The sequence below is a fragment of the Limulus polyphemus genome, unplaced genomic scaffold, assembly GCF_000517525.1.
Source record: "Limulus polyphemus unplaced genomic scaffold, Limulus_polyphemus-2.1.2 Scaffold286, whole genome shotgun sequence".
NCBI classification, from domain to species: domain Eukaryota; kingdom Metazoa; phylum Arthropoda; class Merostomata; order Xiphosura; family Limulidae; genus Limulus; species Limulus polyphemus.
In genome coordinates this window covers 343,526-367,765 of record NW_013665896.1, presented here as the reverse complement: position 1 = coordinate 367,765, position 24,240 = coordinate 343,526, and the positions used below count along the sequence as shown (strand labels likewise).

The 24,240-nt window shown below is 31.4% G+C and overlaps 1 protein-coding gene across 2 annotated transcripts in view; it reads left to right on the top strand.

Annotated features, from left to right (window-relative positions):
- Positions 1-11,544: 11,544 nt before the first annotated feature.
- Positions 11,545-24,240, top strand: part of LOC106457050 (UPF0538 protein C2orf76 homolog) — a 19,772-nt gene continuing 7,076 nt past the window's right edge. For both annotated transcript variants that reach the window (XM_022382869.1, XM_013916432.2), the window contains exon 1: positions 11,545-11,627. In XM_022382869.1, the coding sequence (XP_022238577.1) occupies positions 11,563-11,627 (65 nt within the window). In that variant the 5' untranslated portion in view covers positions 11,545-11,562. The remainder of the gene's footprint in view (positions 11,628-24,240) is intronic.

Here is a 24,240-nt window from a genome sequence, read left to right as displayed (position 1 = left end):
CAATATTGTATGTCATAATTTTAAAAAAATGTTTTAAAGGCAAATTTTGATTATACGAACTAATAAAATATACTTTATTTCTTATATTTTTTAATTATACAAGTACCCTGACTTATTTTACCAGTAATTCTGTTTATTTTAAAAATAATAGAACAGTTATTTTAATTTAACTTAAGCATCTATATGTAAGAAAACATTGAGTGTGGATCATAAACTTTATCATCTTTATAACCTAATTCATATAATACATTAATGATATAATAGAACAATAAAATCATGTTTGTCTGCACAATTCGATAAGAATAATATAAACTCCCAATCTTCTTGTCATAGTAAATTATATTGAGAGGTCTTCTTCCACCAGCCACGGACGATAGAATGCTTATTTAACTTGGCTTCATCCCTTTTTATTGTTATTTTTTAGTTGCATGAATAACAGTTCTTCAGTTGAAATATTAAAGTTAATTGAAAAAAAATAAATAAACGAAAATCCTCAATGCTCTTTGGGTGCTACTCCCACCCTTTTTTATTATTCTAGTTTATACCTTTTTCTATTGTTCTATAGCTGCTATAAATGTTTATTTTTATTTTACTTTTCTCATTAAAATATACTTATGATCAATTATATCAGATTAATTAGAATTCTGGTTTATGGTGCTATTACTTGCCGACTTGCAGTTGACTTATATCTATTTATATGTCGCCCGGTAGATTAGCGATAAGTGTACGGACTTCGATTCTCTGCAATGGACAGAGTGTAGATAGCTCATTGTGCAGCTTTCATCTATGAAAACAGCAGCAACAACAAGATATACATGTATACATATCATTTAAATGACAAGTGTAGTAAAGTAAAGTGTATGAGTCATAAACGACTTAACACATTTATTTAACTTCGTAGACCCATGTAACTGATGTTTGTACGAGTTTAATGACAACTATTGTCTTCTAAATTTGAAAGATTACTTACCAACTTCTTAAAACACAAATCTATAGGAAAATGTTTTCCTATTGTACAGAAAATTTTTAGAGAGAGTTTTAGCAGAAAAACAATTTACAAAAATTCAGAACATATAATGAGCAAATACACAATCAATCTGAAATTTTGAAGCGACGCCCTCTATGATACTGGAAGGGCGTATCACACAACTCACACAAAGATATAGAAACACTTAACGAGGAAAAACAATCTCTATCATTTTGTTTACGAATGAAATACTATACTGTCTTCTTTTTCACATCAATAGGCCCATTAGTGACAGCAATACAAAAAAGACAAAATATTTTGATTTTGAAAGGATAATGTGTTATATTTTATTTTTCATGTTTATGAGCATTTTATTGACAGCAAACAAAATATAAAACAGAATTAGAGAAAACATTAAATGCATCGATACACAAGGATAGATGAGAGACAATTTATCAACAAATTACATATGTTTTATTTACAGATAATAAAGTCGAACAATTTCTATACAGGACCAAATGCAATCCAATAGTTAGCAAGCCAGACTATGGCTCTGAGGTTCGTTGTTCGAGTCCATTTACTGCCAAGAAGAAAAAATCGCGCTCAGCATTTAAGGATTGTGGGTGTTATAAGAGTGTCGGTCAAATCTCACTAATTGGTCTTACAAAATGTCAGGGTTTTATGTATATGAGTGAGCTGAGGTTCCTTCTACAGTAGATGTCTGTAACTCGTTGGCGATAAATTCGAACAATAAACAGACAGTACACAATCCACTTGTTTTGAAATAACATTTATTCAAAACAAGTCAAACGTGTGTACAAAAAATTATTTACACTATAGGATATCACAGTTGTATCTAAAATCTTTAATAATTCTCTTTTCTTGTAAAAAGTCCACACAGGCTTATTCAATTACTTTATAATCCATTTGACAAGACGAATTATTTTTCTTTATCTTATTTTCTCACAATACAAATGAGTGAATAATTCACTTACATTACTCTGTGAGTTACCACAGTTGTATCTCGAACTTTAAATAATTGTCTCCTTTTCGTCAAAGTCCACACAGACGAGTTCAATTACTTCAGAGGAACCTTTGACAAGACAAAGGCCTCGAATTTCCGACAAACTACGCGAGCGGTGCTATAATGTAATAATACTCAGTTAAGGTGACGAGAAAAATACCGAAGATTCTAGTAACGTAACGTCAACAATATTAGTAAAGTCTGGACAACAATATAATTGCAGACATAACGTACGACTCGTGCAGAGTTACGTAACGAAATTTGTTGCAGCTTACACTTTTAAAACAATCCATCTTCAATAGTCCTGTCTTAAAAACTAAAGAATCGTTAAATATTAAGTCACAAAATAAACTAAATAATAACACTTACACTAAACAGTCTTGTATATCCAACACAAAAGTAACCCAAGAGTGGGTGGTAGTTAATATTAACTAGCTACCTTTCTTCTAGTCTATCACTTTAAAATTAAGGACAGTAGCGCAGATAGCCATAGTGTAACTTTGCACGAAATTCAACAAAAAACAAACAAACAATTTCTATACATTTATAAAATTCAGCTTCAACCAGGAAATTTCTTTTAAAATCATTAGGATGTACAAATATTGAGAAAAAAATTAGTTTACAACTTATTTGTTTCACTTTGATAAGGTAATTATCTTTGTGTATTTTTTCAAAAAAATCTAACATTGGTTCCTTTTGGAAAAAGAGTTTTATAATTAACGCCTGCTCTCTCTTTCAATATACATATGTATATATATATGTATAGAATTTGTAATAATTTTCATAATTTTTTGATATTTGCCGTCTGTTGCACAAAAATAAACAAAATATATTTTCTTAAGAACTCAAATCGTGATTACGAGCTATACAGAGGATAACAATGCCCATTTTAGCATTGAATTACGGCTTGAAAACCCATATAAAGTTCATACGCAAAAGGGAGCACATGGTAAAGTTAACTTATTGATGGAAGGAGAAAGTAATAAAAACTCTTTTTGGTTATATTTCTTAAATTGAAACTTTTCTGTGTGATATTAAGTGGTACAAAGGACGACGACTCGACCTTTGTGTGCGGACTTGTACACAGCGGAATTATCTATGTGAACTAGAAAATTTAATTAATTTTGAGAAAAACGTATAAAAAGTTAATACTGTAAATCAATCAGTGCATGTATACCCAGAAACATTTCCAATATATATTTCAAAGAGCTTTTCACCGTGAACATAAAGAAACTTAAAATTAATTCAAATAAAACTTTTCTTTGAAGAACCGAGTCATTAATTTTTGTCGTAATAATTGTCTCAAAATTATTTGAGTAGACATGATTGATGGGAAACATTCTGTAAATAAATTAGCAAGTTTTTGTCTCCACGTTTTATTCTAAAGCAATGTCAGTTACTTGTTCTCGGTAATAATGTAATCAGAAAAAATGGTTGTGGATCTAAAAATAGGATATAAAAGTTCACTCTGTAATAAAGACATGTTTATAAAACACTGCATAGTTGTATTTCGTTATCCTGATGTTCGTTGATCAAAGGAAAAATGGGTTTTGACAAGTGTTTACAAGAATAAATGCCCCCCAGTGGCACAGCGGTATGTCTGCAGACTTACAACGCTAGAATCCGGGTTTCGATACTCGTGGTGGGCAGAGCACAGATAGCCCATTGTGTAGCTTTGTGCTTAACTTCAAACAAGAATAAATTTAAAAGTCAATTGTATTTTTTTTCTTTTATGTAATTTCTAGTTGAAAATTACATTTAAATATACGTAAACAATCTAATATTTTTAGATATTAGATGACATCTAAGTACTTTTATTTGTCAATATAAAATAATCGCTGGTAGCTTCATTATATAATTCTTAAGCTCTGTTATATTAGCTCGGCTTATATAACAGTTTAGCTTTATATTGTCCATTAAGTTGACGTTTGTGCAATCTGCTTAAGAAGTAATCATTTATTGAAAGCCTCATATTAGTAGTAATTATAGCTTTTCACAATGTACCATCTCCACACGTTCTCCTGGGTATACTTTCACATATCATGTGTTTTCTACACCTAAAGCGTCTTAATTAAGGGAGAGTGTAATCTAAATGGGTATATATTAGTACTGTTCACAAACACACATATGCATATATACGTGTATTGGTGTGCTTTCTATTTCTTTGGCTGAAATCTGTATTCGGTTCAAACAAACTGGAATGCGAAACATTCCCTGTAAGCTCTATTGTTTAAATATTTAACATCTCTATGTATATATCGTGGGTATTTCTAACTTAGAATAATTAATTCCAATATAGCCATTAGATGTTCATAAATAATTGGGAATTTTAGGATTTAGGTGACAAGAACGAATTAAGTGACGTAAAGAACGAACTGAAGAGACTAAACCAAATGCATAACAGAAAACGCACACAATTTTATTACACAGAACATTAAAGCACTTTGATACTACTTTAAATCAGTAGAGTTAATAATAAATCTAAATGAAAATAAAGGATGATTAACGTGAAACTGAGCTTAGACATTTATACTTAAAAATGCATACTAGTCATTTAGTTTTACAGTTGAGAACACCACAAATACAAGATCTTCAAGACATCTTCCAACAGCTAAAAGAAATATAGTTTTACAATGTGAAAGAACTGTAACAAGAATTGGCTAAATAGGTCCTCCACCTACCCACTTATGGAGACAAAAAACACCGTGTAAAATCACCTTAAGAAAGTGATAAAGATACTAAGGTGTGTTACATCAAACAACTCTACGAAACTGCACTAATATATGTACAAAACAAGAGCAGAAACTAAAAATCCAAACCGTTAAATTCTATACATATTCTATAAGTTATACGTGTACGAGTTTATAAAGATAAACCATCAAACATCTCCTCACCTTTTCTTTGGCTAGTTCTATGGGTAACTTAATTTTAAAATCAAAATCCAACCTTCAAACAATTATCTGCTTTCTTCACCTGAAACCGCACTAGAATGGATACAAGACATAAACACATGATTCAAGTCATCATACAATTCTGTTACACCGATATCAATTGCTTCACCATTTTATAAACTGATTCGAATATATATACAACAATTTAAAAAGTTCTTAGAGTTTAGTTTTGATATAATTCAGTAATACAGTATGATGAATTGAACATTGAGGTGAAATTATTGAAAACTCTTTTCCACGGGTTCAGTGGTCGTGTCGACAATTTTATTAACTTAATTAACCTTGGATATCATAATAACATTTGTATGACAACTGTATATTTTGTTTTTTCGTAAACAAATCTTCTGCCCTTGTGAAATTTTTCTAATGATTTCAGTTTATTCTGCAAACTACCTTACATCCACCAATAGCTTTGCAAAGCCTTCATAAGACACGCATTATTATTTTTTTTTTTGGCTTTGGAACGTGCTTTGCTCTACCGGCTCCTTTGTCCATAAAACATCAATTATATTTATTTCTTCTTTGCATTTCATATAATGGATTTATAGTTAATTGTCCATTTAAACCAACAACTATTGCACCTTTTAGTCAACCTTGGCCACTGAACTGAATCATCCAAATCAAACAAACGTGTTTTTTTTCTATTTTATTGTCTTCTTTTGCACTGGCATGAGACTCTGTGGTTTCTTTAACTTCTGAAATAATATAGCGCTGATATTTTCAATAGTTTTATTTGTTCTGCTTATAATCTCTTCACATATTTTTTAAGTTTTGCATTCCAAAATCCATCTCTTTTTGTTTACTTTCTTTTCTGAAATTTTACACCATAAAGATGGTGCTTTGAATCAGCTATGTCTTTCTTAAATTCACTTTTAAACCACTTCTGAATTCTCATAGCTTTAGTTGTAATATTTAGCTATATTACACTTTCTATAAACTTGTACAAATTTATTATAATAGTTTTTATATTATGTACTTTCTGAAAGAAAAAAACCAATAGACTGCCAACCTTGCACCAACCTCAGTTATATGCTAAAGTGACCAAATTTCGAGAGTTTCTTAGAATTTTATAGTTACATATTTTTGAAATATTTTATGCTTACCACTTCCTTTAAAAACTGAGAAATTTATATTGTATATGGCTGGAAACTGAATGCTCTGCCCTCATCTTTCGATTGGCTGTTTGCATCAGTACTACAGCAGTGCTCCATCACTACGTGAAAGAGCACAGCTCATCATACATACTCACTCTATCATCCCACATCAAGTAATATTGCAGCAGTGCTTGGCCTTGAGATTAGAATGCGTTTGAATTAGTTTTCTTCGTTAGGAAACACCAGTGAAATAGCAATATTCCAGTAAAAACGCTGCAACTGGAGGAGTAGAATAGCGATTGCACCAGAAGTGCTTCATTAAATAATTTATTAGTGAAGGACTACCAATTAAAAATGTTTTATTGGTGTAGTTGTATTGATATGATTATTCGTTTGTTCGTCATAGGTTTTACGAAGCACAAAAGTTTTAAAAGTGTACTCTAAAAGATTATTCCGAAACTGTCCAGAGTTAGGTCAGAAGTATAATTTAAGGAACTGCGTACTCTAAGAGTTTGATTGACTATCTTCTTGATATCGTAAGCCTAATCTCTAATATTTTAATTATAAATAATAAAGGAATGACGTGGTGATAAAAAATACTGCGACTATTCTTGGTAGGAATCCGAAAATTTCCATAAAAACTTCTGTCAGGTCAAACACTCATTTGAAGAATAAAGTACAAACTATGTTATAAATCCATATTACCGCTTCTAAACTTTTAAATGGATAATTGAGGGAGTTAAAAATGGGTGAAAACAACAGATACTAGGACGTCTTCAAACCTTCGTTTTAATTTAAAGTTCTGCTCAGTTAGTTTCGAATTTTAAATTAGGACGGCTATACATATAAAATATTGACATAAGAGGATGGTGGATGACTTACGAGTTAAATGAACCAAAGATTTTGATGTGATTTACAAGGTTAAATATTGTCTTTATTTTATTTCGTTTCAATTGGTTGGTTAGTTTCGTTCTTGTTGTTAAGCACAAAGCTGCACAATGGGATATCTTTGTTCTGCCCACCATAAGTATCGAAACCCAATGTTTTGTGTCATAAGCCTACAGACTTATTGCTGAGCCATTGAAGGCTTACCATCAGAGGTTTCATGATTCCAATTTGAAAATTTCAAACTGTTCCTATGTAGAAAGTAGCGATGTGAAGACAGTGTTAGAGATATTTCAGAAAAACTTTTAAAATAAAAATTTTTATGAAAAAACTGTTTAAAGACGATTGGGTAAAGTATTAACAAATGACTAGAAGATGCGCGATGAAAGTAATAGAAATGTAACAAAAAACCTAAACTTTTGTTTTCGGAAGGGTGGGATACTGGTTGAAAAACAATTTGGGCTCAAATAAATATCAGAGTTGGATTTGTTTGGTAAAAAAATAACTTGGACTTTGGATGTTTGTTTGCTTTCAGTGGGGTTGAAGAGGGTATTGAATACAACTGTATTCTTCTTTAATTTGGTTCTTAATGGAACCATAACAAAATTAAAATTGAGCACAAGTACCGTTTATTCAACAGAGGTAGATAAAATTTCAGTTAATTAATTTATCAGAAGTTTGGGCTGAACACTTTGATATTTTTGTATAGTATGAAGAAAAGTACATATTCGCTGCCACGTTTGGCAGAGATGGGATTGGTATATGACTCTGAGCGTTCTACAAGTATTAACACTGGATGGTAGGTTTATGAGAACATTTAGTATTTAGTTCAATGTGGTTTTAGCTTTATTTATATTTATAAATATAAAATGAATTAAAGCAATTAATTTATTTGTTACGAACTTGGTACGGGTGTTTCCTCAGTAAATATTCCGAAATTAGTATTAAGGATTAGCCCTAAAGTCACTGATCATACGAATCAAGAGAAGACAAATGGGGCAAATAGGGAGATTTTTGAGACTCCAAATGTAGCTTTTAACCAAGGTTTGAACTTTTTGTAGCAATCTTTCGGAATTTCGCATTTAATGATAAAAACCACCGTTCCCTAGATACCGAAATACGACCATTCGAAACTCAACAAGTACAAGAGAAGTTTTGAAGTGAATAGTTTGAAAGTTTGTTCATAACTATTTTGAAAAAGTAGAGATCAACTAAGCGTAAAAATTTTTGGAGAAAAATAGTCTAATGTTGGTATTTCGCTTTTCAATGAGAGGCTACCTTGGTAGTATTATTAATTCAGGAACATTATTTTAACATACTCGCGTTTAATTTCATCAGGTGTAAGATTTCAAAAGTTTCAAGTGATTATAAGGTAACAAGAAGATTGAAAACTTAAAGGATTTAAGTGTAAAACGTTAACACTGAATCTTAACATATTATTTTTGTATACAAGGGGTTGAGTATTTTATATTCAAATGATTTTGAGTATGCAAATAAGCAAGTCACGCCGATATAAAGTCACAGTGAAACGGAATGTATCAGAGCTATGTTTTGACATTATTTGGCGTTAGTAGCTCGTATGATGCTACCGGAAATGCGATGTTTTTCGGAAGATGTGTAACAGCTCTTTCCAGTGCATACTATATATATATAAACTTAGGTCATAAAGATGTGTTCATATCGAGGATTTAGAATTTCCGATACATGGATACCCTTGTACTAAATGTCAAGAAATATGAATCAACTTGGAAACCAGAACAATCCAGAAAGAAACCTACAATTAGTTATATTCCGAATAGGGTAAGCATTGTGAGTTAGAATCCACGAACACAATGATCAGTAGCAAAAGCCGTCTTCGTGCAACATGCGCAAAAAAGATCTCAGTCAGGAAATGAGGCCATAGTATGGATTCATCAACATGAGGCTTCCGATCATACTTCCCGTTCAATCGTCGCACAACTTAAGCAGCTGGAAGACGAAATGGTTATTCATGCTATTCCATACGAAGACATATCTGTCAAATCACCGGATTGTTGTCTATGGACTTCTGTTATCTTCATATATTAGATGGCTTATGGGAAGTGTGCAGGAAGAAGTAGTGTGCTTTAGACATGACAGCCTTACAATGAAACGTTGTGCAAGGGAAATTAGGCTGCAGGGCTATTGTCAAGATATGTGGTCGTCAGATAGAGCATGATCGGGCGTAGGAAATTGGACTGTAACAACATATTGAGGCTACAAAATATTCTAAAAACATACACAAACCTATGTGTATGAATGTCAATGTGATTTGGAGCAATATATGCTGAACGTGTTTGATATGGTGCAAAGTGTCAGCGGTTTCATTTGACGTTGGATGACTGGTGCTTAAAAAAATATTTCTCAGATAAATAGGAGAGATAAAATATTGATGTCTTTTGAGAATTTTGATTGTTGAGGAATTTGATTTAAAAGCTTTGTTTTAATAGGTTTTCTTGTGTCGCTTCAGCTAAATAATAATAAGGAGGTTTACTTCTTTGAAGCAGATTTTTTTTTTTTGGCATAGCGTAAGTGTGAATATTTCAAATTTTGTTTTGTATTTATTATTTCTGCTCATTCACACATGTTGTGAATTAGAATTTACTCATTCATCCCATAGAGGGCGCTAACAAGATCAGTATCCAAAGTCAGCATGAGAAGTATAATTCCAGTAATATCTCATTGACATACATAGAAAAAATGTAATTTAAAATCAATGGGATAAACAGAAACAAAATAGCAGACATTTATATTATGTCTGTAGAAGGTGTTGCTTTGTACGAAAACAAAAATTTTTCATATGCAAATAAGAAGATTATAAAGTCATTTTAGCATGTTGTGACATTCTAACCACAATATAATTTCTTAAAGTTTATGATTATATTTGAATATTTTGACTTGTTACAGCATTTCTGAAAAACAAATAAGATGGAAAAGAAAAGACAAAAAGCCGGAATTTCCTTATCATTTAACATAATGCTAAATCCACATTTTCCCTGTTCAATCTAGTCTTTAATAGACTTACCTTCATACAGTACAATCAACTACAGCAATTAAAGAATTTTGCGCTATTTCGGTATTAATACTAGCATTATGTTTTTTCTACTTCACCACAGATTAGTACAAGCTTATACCGAAATTTGTAACTTTATTTTTAATAATATAGCAGACAACAATAAGATCAGTTTAGACCAATACAATATTATTAGTTGTTGCTCTCTTTATTTTTACAATGCCGATTCTAAGAACAAATATTTTTACAATTTATATAGCCAATTTGTTGGGTTTTTTTTTAAAAACACATAAATAAATTTTCAATGTACATGGTAAAATGAAAAGAAATGCTGTAAAACTGAGATCACCAAAAATGTTTGCTTGTTTGTTGTTAAGCACAAAGCAAGAAAATGACTATCTGTGTTCTGCCCACCATGAGTATAGAAACCCGCTTTTTAGCGTTATAAGCCTCCACACGTACTGCTGAGCCACTGGAGGAGGGATGGGGGGGGGGGAGAAACTGAAATCATTCCAAAGCATTCAACCACCACTTGATATCCGTAACACTTGACAATTTAGAGACCAAGAATATGGCTACACTTGTCAACAAGTGTCAATATAGTGATACTGGCAAATGCGTAATCCATTTCAGTATAGAGGAAAGTAAGGAGAAATTTAAGTAATGTACTTAAGTATCTCACTGCGTCAAAGCAGAGAATGATGAAAAATCAATAATTATAAAAAACACACATTATCCAAGGAAATAGAAAACACTCAGAACGGTCTCATGCTACAATATCCGCCCCATTATACAGTTCTATTTATATTTTAAATATACAGGTAAGGTAAGTAAAGAAATATAACATAACAAGACATAAAACAATGAATAATTTAGCATTACTGGGTTATATGTATAGTGTTGTGTGAGTCACGAAAAGCTTAGTGAACTTCTGTACCAAACTACAAAATAAACATGAACCCACGTTCAAATCTTATTGTTAAAATTATATACCTTCTAGCTAGTTACACATTGTATCAGTGTATAAACATGTGTTTGGAAATTTTGCTACTGCTTTAAGTGAAAATTTTGAAGTGTGTTATAAACCGTTATTTATAGTGATTATATTGCGGTAAAACTGAAATTTGATAAATTTGACTGGAAAGTTTGTACCACCCTGAAATTTCTCATGTTAGTTTCTAGCAATCCAGTGAATCAGGACATGAATTATTGCTAAGAAATTATACTGTTTAAGTGATAGTTTTGATGTCCGGTATTACCAATTATATATTTAGTAGGTTTTTTATGAACCTTTCAATCACCAATAAAGTAACCATTAATCGTTATTTATTTGTTCTCCCCATTTGTGAAAATATACCCACAGCAAATTCGGTTAACTGTTGAAAACATTTTGTTGTGTTTAAGAATCTGTAGTGCATATAGAAAAAAATTAAACATTTAGGAATAAAGTTGAAAGAGACGACATTTACTTTCCAGATAATAATGATTAAAAAAAAACTTTTCATTTCAGCTGCTTCATCAGGGATGAAAAAGGGGGTTTTTAGTTTTGTCTCATTTTGTGTTTTTTTTATGCTTTTTCCCCTATATGTCATCCTTTGAATAAGAAAGAGATGCTATGGTCAGACCTCGTAGGATTAACGTCATTGAGGAAGATTTCACAAGTTGTGTGGTGTTGGTACGTAATTCTCATGAGTTTACACTATTTTGTTATTAACTGCCCATTTAAGTGCATTATAGTACTGTGCTTGTTAAACTAATTTTATGTTAAGGCTGATAAGTAGTAGTAGTAGAGTTAATTGACTCCGCTTAAATTCTCGTACTACTCCCAATGTCCTACAGGCCTATGTTACGTATGTTGTTTATATTTGTTGGCTGTTCTGCAATGTCATTGTGTATTGCACTTGCAGCGAAACTCTTGCATATTTAATGGTGGTTATGCCTAACGCTTAAAATGTACTGCTGTGCACATATTATTAATATAATAGGCGTTAATTATTCTCGTAGCGGTGGGTTATAATACAGGAAGGGCTGATACCCTGTTTAACCCCACATGTATGTTCGAAGGCTCAAAGAAATAAAACTGTCAGATAAACCACTACTGTAGGAATTAACTTAAGTCTTAAGCAATTTTTGAGTGGTCGGGTCATTGCCACAGCTAAACAATGTGACACACGATGTGTGCAAAGCATGCCATTTCTAGTGGGAATCTGGAACATGCTCTCCCAGAAACGTTTTGAAAATTTAATATTATGAGATTGAATCTTCAGACATTTTAACTACAAATACTGCATCCACACAAGGTAATGTATTGAATTAAAATAAGTAAGTTTTAATACATAAGTTGTAGCTACACATGCTATGAAAAAGTGGTCATGCCATGACCTGACTGGTCATACCACTTTCTGTGGCCCTGTAAACATGTAACAAAGTTTTTAGCTTATGTTTTTTGTTAAATCTATGAATTTACAATTCATTCCATAAACCATTCACATTTAATACCTGAAATATTCTTTATTTTCTGAATATTAAACTGTTGCCTTAGGAAGAGGTCATAAAAATAAAAACAGTTAATCCCATGAATAATCTTGTAAAGTTCATTTTAAATCATCATTTAAACTCTCAACAGAAAGGGTAAGCAGAGTATGTAAGACACCAGAATGTTGTTTTGAGAGGCTCCTGAAATCAATAAATGGCTAAGATTCTCAAGCAAGTACAGTTAACTATAGAATACAGATTCTTGTTTTGAAAGTAGTAGTTTTTTCCTGTGGTATCAGAAATGTCATCCTCTGAATAAGAAAGAGAAGCTAACTTCAAACTCCATGGTAGTAATAGTACCTCTCTTTGAGATATTAACCTGTCCATACAAGATAATATTTTCATCCCCAAAATCATCTTCCTCTGAATCCTTCAGGGGTGTAAAAAGTATTGAAATATGTTGTTCAAGTACTTTGTCAAAAAGTTACTGAAGTACAAGTAAAAGTATCCATCCAAAAATTTACTTAAGTTAAAGTAAAAAAGTATCTACTGAATAAATACTCAAGTAACAAAAGTAAAAAGTACACTTATCTGCAGTTCTCTCAAACCCCACATGTATGTTGTGGGCCACAAGATCTAAAAATAAAACCCTCTATGGAAAAGATTTACCAAACTATGTAAATTACCAGTGAATAGAGTGATGCAAGATTTGTCATTCTTTTAGAACACATTTGTTGTATATAATTGATTACTATGATATTTACAACTACACTTGGGGTTTTAGCCAACTCATACAGGCAGCTATGCATGAACTTGTTACAATAGTAAGGCCAATTATGAATATTGTACAAATCTTATTGTTTTGGAATAAAACTATATTATATAAGGAATTAAAAAAAGTATATGAATTCAACCAACTATATTATGCACAAAATTTCTTCTTCAATTTGAGAAGCAACTGGTTTTTAAAGTTGTCACAGTCAAGCCTTGCATGCAAAAGGTTGAAAATCTGCCCAGCACAACTGAAGAGACACTTGCAGACAGTGGTGGCAGGGAGTGGTGTATTCAAATGTATGGCTATGTCAGGTAGACTGGAAAAAAAAAAGACTTGAAAATCTCTATACCATTAACAAAGCATGCCAGGTATGCCTCTCAGTCCCTCTTTCCAGAACTATGCTGTAGCTTTAGAGTTCCCACACATGCCTTACGTTTTGACTGTCTGCCACAAATTTGAGTTTTGAGAATAGTAATGAAATGTGTAAAAGTACAAGAAATTCTCTTAAAAATTACTGAAGTTAGAGGAAAAGTAATTGAAAATATAAATACTTTTTAAAAAGTACATAATGAAAAAGTTACTCAAGTAAAGTTACTTCATTACATTTACACCTCTGGAATCGTTTCTAGTAAGTGAATGTCTTTTCTTAGAGAGGGAGATCAAAAATTATATACCATTCAAAGTGAGGCCTAACTAGTGATTTGTGTAGAAAATAATTACCTGTTTTTGAATTGAAATGAATGTCTGTAAACTCGCCCTAAAATTTTAACAGTTTTACTATTAACAACAGAGCATTGCCTTGATGACATGACCTTAAAACTTAATAAAAAATTTGATATTTTGCATATGAAAGCATTATAATGTTTACTGATAATCTGCCAAATTTCATTAACATACACTTACTAATTTAAAAGTTATAACATGAAAAGTATAATAAGCACAAAATGGTTACGAGGTTGGTCCCAGGGACCGAGCTCATACTAAAAGAGTTAATTTATGTAGTACATATTGGTATATAAAAGACATTTTAATACTAGTAATAAATGACCTTATAACACCAAGTTTTTTTTTAATTGGATACTCAACGTTTCACTTTACAGCTTTTTCAAGAGCGTTATACTAAAACACAAACTGTTAATGACAATACAAAGCTTTACTTGAAGTTTTTATTGTCAGTTATGGTTTGTGTTTTAGTATAATGCTCCTGAAGAAGCTGTAAAGTGAAACGTTAAATGTCTACTTAAAGAAAAATATATATTGTTTTTAAAAGGTTGTTTATTACTAGCATTAAAATATTCATTATTCGTGATCATCTTAACTCTGAAGTGAATAATTGTAGTCTTTTAAAATTTTTGTCACACAAAGAAAAAGCTCACTTACTTTCAGTGTGCATGGAGAAACAATAAAAAAAACTGCAAAATAGCTTTGATATCTTCAACTGGAAGCATAATTTCTCACCATTATTTGACTATACTGTTTTATGGCAGCACAGGCTAACAAAACAGCAAAGTTTTGACAATGTTCTACAGCAATCTGAACTGATTAGCTTAGACTGTACAATTTTAGACTAAAATTTTCATTATACCTGGATTGCTTGACAATGTCAACCATATTTAATATGTAATGCAAATATCTAATCATTATATTCCACCAGTGTCCGATCAAGTACACTGAATTACTTAAATAACATTTCCCTTGCTATCAAGTCATTTGTGACAGTGAATCTGAAAACCACATGCTTTTTGTATCAAGAAGATTCATATGTTATGGTAACTCTGAGTGAAAATAAAGATGTTATAGGTTTAGTAGATCCTGTGGCAAAATATAAATTTGCAATTTACAGCTGTATTCACTAATTAACATTCATGTTCATAGCCATATTCTGCATACATATCATATTCACCACTTGATGTAATTGTTACAGTTCTGATTGTGTCCTTTCATGTGGATTGTTGAAAAATTTAAATCTTGTGATATCAGAAACCAATGTGTTAGTCTTCTAGTTAGTGTGAAGCAGTTTACAGTCACTTCAGAACAGCATGATTTGTTTCCACCATGTACATCTAGGTACATTTCAGCTAGATATTCTAATTCTGTTATCCTGTAATTTGTGTTGGCTAAGTTGGGTATTCTGCTTGCATTGACATCTACAGCTTTCTAAGATAGGACTGCATCTGATCCAATTGTTGAAGCATATGTATGGGGATAATAATGTTAATATATCTGAGGAAGCTATAATGATGGAGATGATATTAAAGCCTGCTTTAATTTTAGGAAAGCACCTTCACATGCTGAATTCCATTTACTTCTTTTTCTTTCTAATTGATATAAAGGCTTGCCAACTGTGGAAAATCTTGGTACAAATTTATTATACCAACTACATATTCCCAAAAAGTTCTTGGTTCATCACATTTCTTTGAGGTTGGAAAATTCTCCACAGATTAAACTTTGTTAGAAGTTGTGTTTATACCTTCCGGTATTACTGTAAAACCTAAGTAAGATACTTTGAATTTACATGTACATAATTCACTTTTATCAACTTTTTACTAACTTTGATGGACAATTTTGCTTTATGAATTTGTAAAATAAAAATTCAAGGTCTTTTAGATGTTGTTCAAAAGTTGGTGAGAATATCACTATATCATTTATGTGTGCCTCTCAAGAAACACTATTTATTCATTCTAGTAACTTGTTTGTGAGCCTTTAAAAAGTAACTGGAGGATGTTTTAAATTGAAAATGCATAACTTTTAAATTGGTTAAGGCTGTTATTTATAATAAATGCATGTTTCAGTTTGTCTTCAGGTTTTACTGGAATTTGCCAGTAACCAGATGATTGATAAATTTTGCATTTAACAGATCGCTGGTAATGGGAATCTCTGTTACTATCGCTTTGTAAAATTTTCTGAAGCTACCAGTTGTTTTTTTTCTCTACTATCACTACTAATGATGTCCACGATGTCCAACATTAACCATATCACTTATTTGTAACTTAAGTACCTACAATTTTACTGGAAGATATGTCCTACTTTATACAGCTTTTTCATTAGTAGTATCAAAGTTGTGTTAACTAACTTTGGTAATTTGTCATAAAAGATATTAGAATATTTCAATAAGCAAGTTTTTTTAATTTCTGATTTTGATAATCTTTCAAATCAGATAATTTTCTCTTTTCAAATATGTTTTCCTTATTAGGACTTTCATGAAAAATATTTGTATTAATAGTATTATTTAGGAAATTTATTTTAAAGTTATTTTCTTTGGTTGTATAAATTCTCATTTGAGCAAAAATGGTAATGCTTTATTTTTCAAAACAAGAATCGATTGACAGATAGTGGTATATCCTATAGTTAATTCAGCATCAAAATATTTGGTCCACCAGTATGAATCATTCTTTCTTCCATTTTAATAAACATTTAAAGTACTTTTCTTGATTTTGAACTAAATACCTCAACCACCACACCAATGTAACAGATTTTTTTATTTTACAGTAATAATAACTGGAATGTTAATCCCAGAATTCTAGAAGAAAAAATGGGATTTATTAGAATTTTCAGTGGAACAAATTAAACTTCCACTTTGAAAATGCTGGGCCAAGACTTTTACAAACAGTACACCTGAACTCCATATTTCTGATCCAAAATATTCTTCATGAAGGAAGTTGGGAAAAAAACCTAACTTTGTAAGTTATCCCAAAATCTACTTAATAATACAAAACTTGCAAATTCACACACCATTTAGAAACTTTAATTGATTTTCAATCAATATCCAATTTAAAACTGTTCTTAGGCATCTAGCTTATGTCATCTAAGTTCTTTACTGCTTAGTTGCTGGTTTAGGACATCTATCTGTGATATATGTGGAAGCTTCTTTATAGGCAGCAACAACCTGTGGTGGTTGTGATGGCTAAATCATGATATTTTGGATAACATTACATGAAACATCAAGATGTATCAAGCATCACTACCACAGGTTATTGCTGCCCTTAAAGAAAGTTCTGTTTTCTGTAATTTCACATCAGATGATAATTATTTGTTATTGGCAATGCATTTGATCAAGTCAGATACAAAGAGTTAGATTGATTTATATATGACTGTAGTTACCATAACAAAGAATTCTGTGCTACTTCATGCTAGTCATTTTGTCTTACTGTGAGTCTAAAAGTTATCCCTATACTAAAGGATTTTCCAAATCTTCTCTAGAGTGTTTCCTCTACAAAAGACTTAACTCTTTCAATATGGGCTTGGTCTCTGGGAACAACCTCTTAATGATTTTGTGCTTATAGTTTTCATACTATTAGTAAGCGAATATTAACGAAATTTGGCAGATTATCAGTAAACATTATGATGCTTTCATATGCAAAATATCAAGTATTTTTATTAAGTCTTAAGGTTTGTAAAGCAATGTTTATTCTCATGCCCTTTTTTTCTTTTCCCATGTTGCCTATCAAACATGCAAAGTAATTTTCATTTTAAGATTAAAAATACTTTTATGGATCAGAAAATTTTCAAATTTCACATGCAAAATCTTTATGTCCAGATAGTTAACAAACATTTCTCAAGAAAAACTTTATATTTTCTGTAATGAATCTCTGTACAGGTTCAGTAGATTTGACCAATCTCGTAACCACCGTAAAAAATTAGGAAGTAAATATAAATTATGCCTCTTTCATTCTAGAATGACAATAAATTATAACAAGAAAACATAATTCTTTAGACTAAATAGCTTAAATCTCAAAATATTATACATTTATATATATTTATTATTTTTATTATATTGACCTTTCAGCCATGCTTGGCTAACAATACAGAAGTTACAATGATGAGGCACACATTACGGTATCCAATAACATAAAACTGACCTTTGGTCTTTACAAAATAACCTGTCTTAGTTGTGTTTTAGTAGACTAGTACTTTGTAAAATACAGTCACATTGCAATTATTATGCATTATATATGTATATAGATTATTGCTATTTAGCAATAAGTTCTTAAACTTGTTTTTCTTAAAACATAGAACAGTAAATAAAGAAGTAAAGCAAACAATTATCTTTTCTCATATTCGGTTGCTACTTGACATAGGTTGCTAAGCCCTTAAAAATTTTGCATGTGGAGGATATGAAACAAAATAATTTTTTTAAGGTTTTATACATACATACAGTTGAATAACTAAAAAAATCATAAATTAGTACATCAATACCATAGAATTCCACTAGAATTTATCAAGCTTAGTAAGTAAGCTGTATTTTAGTCTAAAAAATATGAAATTTTGAGCAGACTAAAGACACAACCTACCTCCTTGAAATCTTGGGTCGAAAGAAAAAGATGGAATCCAAACCCATTAAAATGGCTGAAAAAGCCAGTGAGGTGACATTCTGAGCTTTCGAGTGGTTTTTTTCCGTCATATATAGAAATAAGTGTATATAAGGGAGCATTTCCAAAAATGGAAAGAGGTGAGCAGGGTGTCAGTGTTTGATTTATTACGTGAGCAATATCTTAGCAATAGAAAAGATAAGACATTCTTATTTTATATTCTAGCTTGTCAATATTGGTAATTTGAGTTTCTGATTCATACAAAACTATAGACTTGGTATTTTGACATCATAAACATCTAATTTGAACCAGTGCTGCATTCAACATGCCACGTGACACACAAAAATTGATGTTTATCTGTGTTTTTAATTTAAGAAATTTTGTATTGTATAGTACTAAAATTTGAATTATAATCTACAGTTTGATACCAAACATATTGAAATAAATTCATGAAATAGTAGTTTAATAAAATTTGGAATGCGAGTCAACAAAGACGATGATGTGGACTTTCACCCATGACCTGTATGGAAAGGGTTAACAAGTCTATAATATCCAGGACTATTATTGTCATCCCTATAAAAATTGTAACATTAACAACTCCAATCTTCAGATAACTGCCCACTGTCTGTTGATTGGCAAAAAATGAGAGAGGCTCGCATGTCTGATATTTGACCTCCCTTAAAACCCCTGGAGAAAACCTTTTCTGATCTTGGTGCTTTATTTTTAACTTCTCAGTCATTCTACTTACCAAAAAGTGATTAACATCTACATGATTCAGATCAGGAGTATTGTAAAGACAGAAGAAAAGAAAATATTGGAAAACTTAGCTGTATTATAGTCTTCAACAAAAACCTTGCTATCAGCATCTTTTTGGGGCACTATCTCCATTTTAACATTTTGTTTACCTTTAACTTGCTGTTAGTTTTAACAGTATCAGCCATCTGTTTCTCATAAGCCCTTTTTCATTTCATAAATACTTTTTTTTTTTAACTCAATGCATAGTTTTTCGTATAGTTCTGTAAATTTTCTATTCTGTATGTCAAACATGTCTTTAGCTTGTGCCATTTATTCCAGATTTTGATCATTATTTGTTAGTAAGCCAATTAGATTTGGTTTCTCTCTGTTGTGCTTTTCCTCTATTTAGAAATGTGCCTATCAAGAATTAAAAGCTATGTCATACATCCATATTTGACTTATTATCCCAATTCGGCAATGATAAATCTTGTCTTGTGGCTTAAAGATTAGCTTTCGTAAAATTTGGAACTAAAATTTAATTTATTTTTAACAAAATTTCAATCCTAATCATGCAATGATCACTTTCTCAAATTTCTCCCACTTCAACTCTTCCAACTTTATTTTAATTACTTGTTAAAAATAAACCTATAATAGCATCCCCCTCTGGATTCTTTTTTTTTACCATCTGGAATAAAAAAAACATCTTAAATCACTTTAAGAATCCTCTCTCTCTCATTATTTGACTCTGTACAGCCCTTATCAATGTGTCTAAAGTAGAGCCTCCCCTAATAATTACATCAATATCCATATTAGTAACAACCCTGATCTTATTATATAATTTGTCATTTGACATCATCTGTCTGATAAGATAATCAGGTACCTTGAAACAAAAGCTAATTTAAACTTTTCTACTTTAAAAACACCTGACTGCAACCAATTTAGATTCAACTTCTTAACAACAATTTTTTTATGTCTTCAGTCCCTTACATAAAAGCCTCCCTTTTCCTTTTAAAAAGTGTCTCATAATTAAATAACTTATAACCTGGAATATGCGAGTCAGTGTTTTTTAATTTAGCCAAGCTTCAGTAATTTCCATTATGTCATATTCTAGTTGAGTATTGTGTTTCAATGAATAACGGTAGCCTTAATAATTTTATTTTTCATCATTAATAATAGCAGTAAGTCTTAACTAATAAAACAAAAACCTCCATTGCAAACTGTATAGACATATACTAAGTACTCCAGTTTAGCCTTCTTGTAAAGTCAATCACAACTGACTAACATCACTTTAACATTCAGACTGTATGTCAATGGGACTGAATTCAGGGGGATTAGATGGGTTACGGAGAGGTATCAGGATTACTAGTATTCAAGTTAGAACAAAAAAGAAACTTACTCCAATAATGGGATCAATCTTTTAACCCCCAAAAACTTTACTGCCAAAAGAACTCGCATTTCAGTAGTGTTTGTCCATGAAGGTGTGGAATATAGGGGATTTGTTAAACTATGTTCCTGTTGCACAAAACAGTAGAAATGTTCAATACTGCACATAGCCACCTTAAGCAGCAATTAAGCTTTATAGAGCTGAAGAAGAGATCTTGTATTACACAACAGCTACTGTCCTTTGTGTAGGATATTATATGTGGGTATGGGTTTTACTCCCTCATAACCTGGAAACTAATACACATTTGGCCATGCTGTTGAGCAACTCAGATTTTAAGATATTGTAAGGAGTTTAAATCTATTCAGACTTTTAAAAAGACTAGTTAGGAAATCAATCCACCAAACATGTCTCTCTGACTTACAGATTGGGTTTTAATAACAATAGAATTTTATACTAACTTTTAAGCTAAAGTGAAATGCTTTAAACTCCTCTGTAACTAGACTAAGAAGATATTAATCATGTGGATTATTTAAAGAAGATTACAGAGGTTCAGTTCACCCAGGCAACACATAATACCATGTCTGAAATTTTAAAATTTTGTTTTAAGTATGAAAAAAAAAGTTTTATAATAGAATTATGTTTCAGGATTTTTCATACATGTACTTAGATAGCTTTCCTTGAACCCTAGTTCACAGTCAATGTTTGATTTAAAATTTTGAATAAGGGTAGTTATGTGACTTTGGCGATACAGGGTGTCCATAAATTACTTAACTGCTTTCTTATTTGAGGTAGATATTGACATTTGATTGTTCAATGAAATTTTCACTAATTGCCATATCAGGCATGATAAGTGTATTAGAGTTTGAGATACAGCAGAGGTGTTGTTAGCTGGTTGTTCAGTTTTGAATTAGGAGTGCTTACTTTTTCCTTAATGCCTATTCCTCTGTTGCCGAGTGTATTATTTTGAAGTGTTTGATGTTAGGCTTCTCGCTAAAGCTTAGATGGATGTAAATTCCAGAGTTGTTGGAAGGGCTGCTTTGTGCATGTTCCTTAACTCTGGGAGCTAGGGTTCATATCATTAACCCAATGTAGCTATGCCTACAGTATGGACATGTGTATTGATACGCCATCAGCAATTACTTTTGAAAGAAACATTTTGTCTTTAAAAAGGAAAAATTAGATATCATTTGTTCCATTTGAAGGTCACTCTTAGGCTGAGTTGGGAATAAGTTGATTCCAGAATGTTCTTGATTTTTCTTTTTAATTTGATGCCATACGAACCAGTGAAGGTTAACTAACACTAAGGAATGTTGAAGTATGGAATCTTGGGTTTGTAAACTTTATTAATATATTAAAAAATACTTTTGTTGACAAGTGCTAGAGGAAAGGCATTTTTAATATTGGTAACTTCATAATGCAAACTACAATAAAAGCTAATAAATTTATACACTTTATGAATTAAGATGCTTATTAAATTAATTTTGTTACAATCGGGTATTAATGTGCTAAAATGACAGTACAGACCAAAAAATGTTGGTTTGTGGTAGTATCTGATTTTGAACCTGTTGTTCAGGTTGATGACCTCTAGACCTAAAAAAGGTAACTTAAGTTCATTTTGTTCTTCAACTGTAAACTTGATATTCCTGTATTTAGAATTTAAATAATCTTGAAACTTTTGACATGGCTTTGTTCTCTGATTACAATAAAAGTATCATCAATGTATCTCTTATAAATTAAAGGCTTAAATTTGGATGGTTAAGACTGTAACCAATTACTTTTGTGATAAGACAAAAATAAATTAGCTAATATGAGAGCAAGTGGCAAACCCACACCAATGAACATTTGCATGTGGGAGACTATGTCTGAAGTTTTTCCTACTAGTTTAGATGGAAGTATGTGAAACTTAGTGAAAGTTAAACTGCATGATGGTTAGTTTAGATTGTTTTGTTAGTAATGGGCTATATTTTAAAGTGAGTTTCACAGTTTAACAGAAATAAGGAGAATAATGTGTCTTGTCAAAGGGTGTTCTAAAGTAATTGAACTCATCTATGTGGACTTTGACAAAAAGGAGACTATTATTTAAAGTTCTTGATAGTACTGTGCTAATCAATGGGGTAACATAGGTTAATTTATCACAGATTGTATAGTGAGACGGAGATCAATAATTTCTCTTATCAGTTGAGTTCTAAAGTAACTGAATCAGCCCTTGTGGACTTTTTACGAGAAAAGAGAATTATTTTGAATTTTAGATACAACTGTGATATCCATTAGTGTAAAGAAATTTTGTACACATGTTGGACTTGTTTTGAAACAAGTGGATTGTGTACTGTTTGTTTATTGCCAACAATTCCTAGACATCTACTGCATAGCCCACTTGTACTAACTCTGACACTAATATTACTCATCTTTTTAAGGGAGGTAATAAAAATTGTCCCAGTAATTATAGGCCTAATTGTCTCACATCAGTTGTGGGAAAAGTTTTGGAAAGTCCGATAAAAGATGCTTTGCAAAGTCATTTAATGAAGTTTAGAATTTTATTGGATAACTAACATAGTTTCTTAAGGCAAAATCTTGCCTTACAAATATTTTGACATTCTGTAAAAAGGTTAGTGCTCATGTAAATGAAAGTAAGGGTGATTTGGTGTATCTGGATTTTGAGAAAGCACATAAGTGCCACATAAAAGGCTTGTAAAAAAAATTATCTCTGAGTGTGGGGGATCAGTTTGCTAATTGGATAGTGGCTGTATGAAAAAAAGCAGAAGGTTGTTATAAATGAAGTTCTGTGAAACTGGGTTAATGTCACAAGTGGAGTACCTCAGGGTTCAGCCTTAGGACCTTTGCTGCTTTTTTTTTACATCAGTGACATAGATGAAGGAATGGTAAATAAATTATTGAAATTTGCTGATGATATTAAGGTCTTATGTGTTGCTGGCTGTGTTTTAATTGTAATAAATGCAAGATAATGCATGTAGGTTATGATAATTTGAATTATAATTTGGACAGGAATAACCTTGACAGTTTTATATAAGGAAGCAACCTTGGTGTACTGGTTGATCACTCTCTTAAATCATCCGAGCAGTGTGCTGTTGTTAGGGCTAGGGCAAATAGGATTTTAGGTTGTATCTGCAGAAATATTGAATACAAGTCTTAAAGAGGTTATAATTTCATTGTATAGGTCACTGATTAGGCCACATTTGAAGTATTGTGTTCAGTCTTAGGAAGGAATTGAATTGTTGGAAAGGGTTCAGAGAAGAGCTATTAGAATGATACCTGGGATGGAGGGGATGTCATATGAAAAAGGAAGTTAGAGGGATCTGACTCGTGATCAAGATTATTAAGAGAATTGATAGTGTTAATGCATCTTCTTTTTTTTTTTTCATTGTTAATGGTGAAAATACTAAACTAGGGGGGACACATAAATTTTGGCAGAGTAGGAGCCATCTTGAGCTAAGACAGTTTTATTTTTCTAACAGGATGCCTTCAGATGTTGTGAAGGCAGTAAACTTGAGTTTAAGAGAAAGCTTGATAACTATATGAATGATAAGGGCTGGCTTTGAATTTTATTATTGTTTTAATTTAGTTTAGAGTATAGGAAAGCCTAGATGGATGG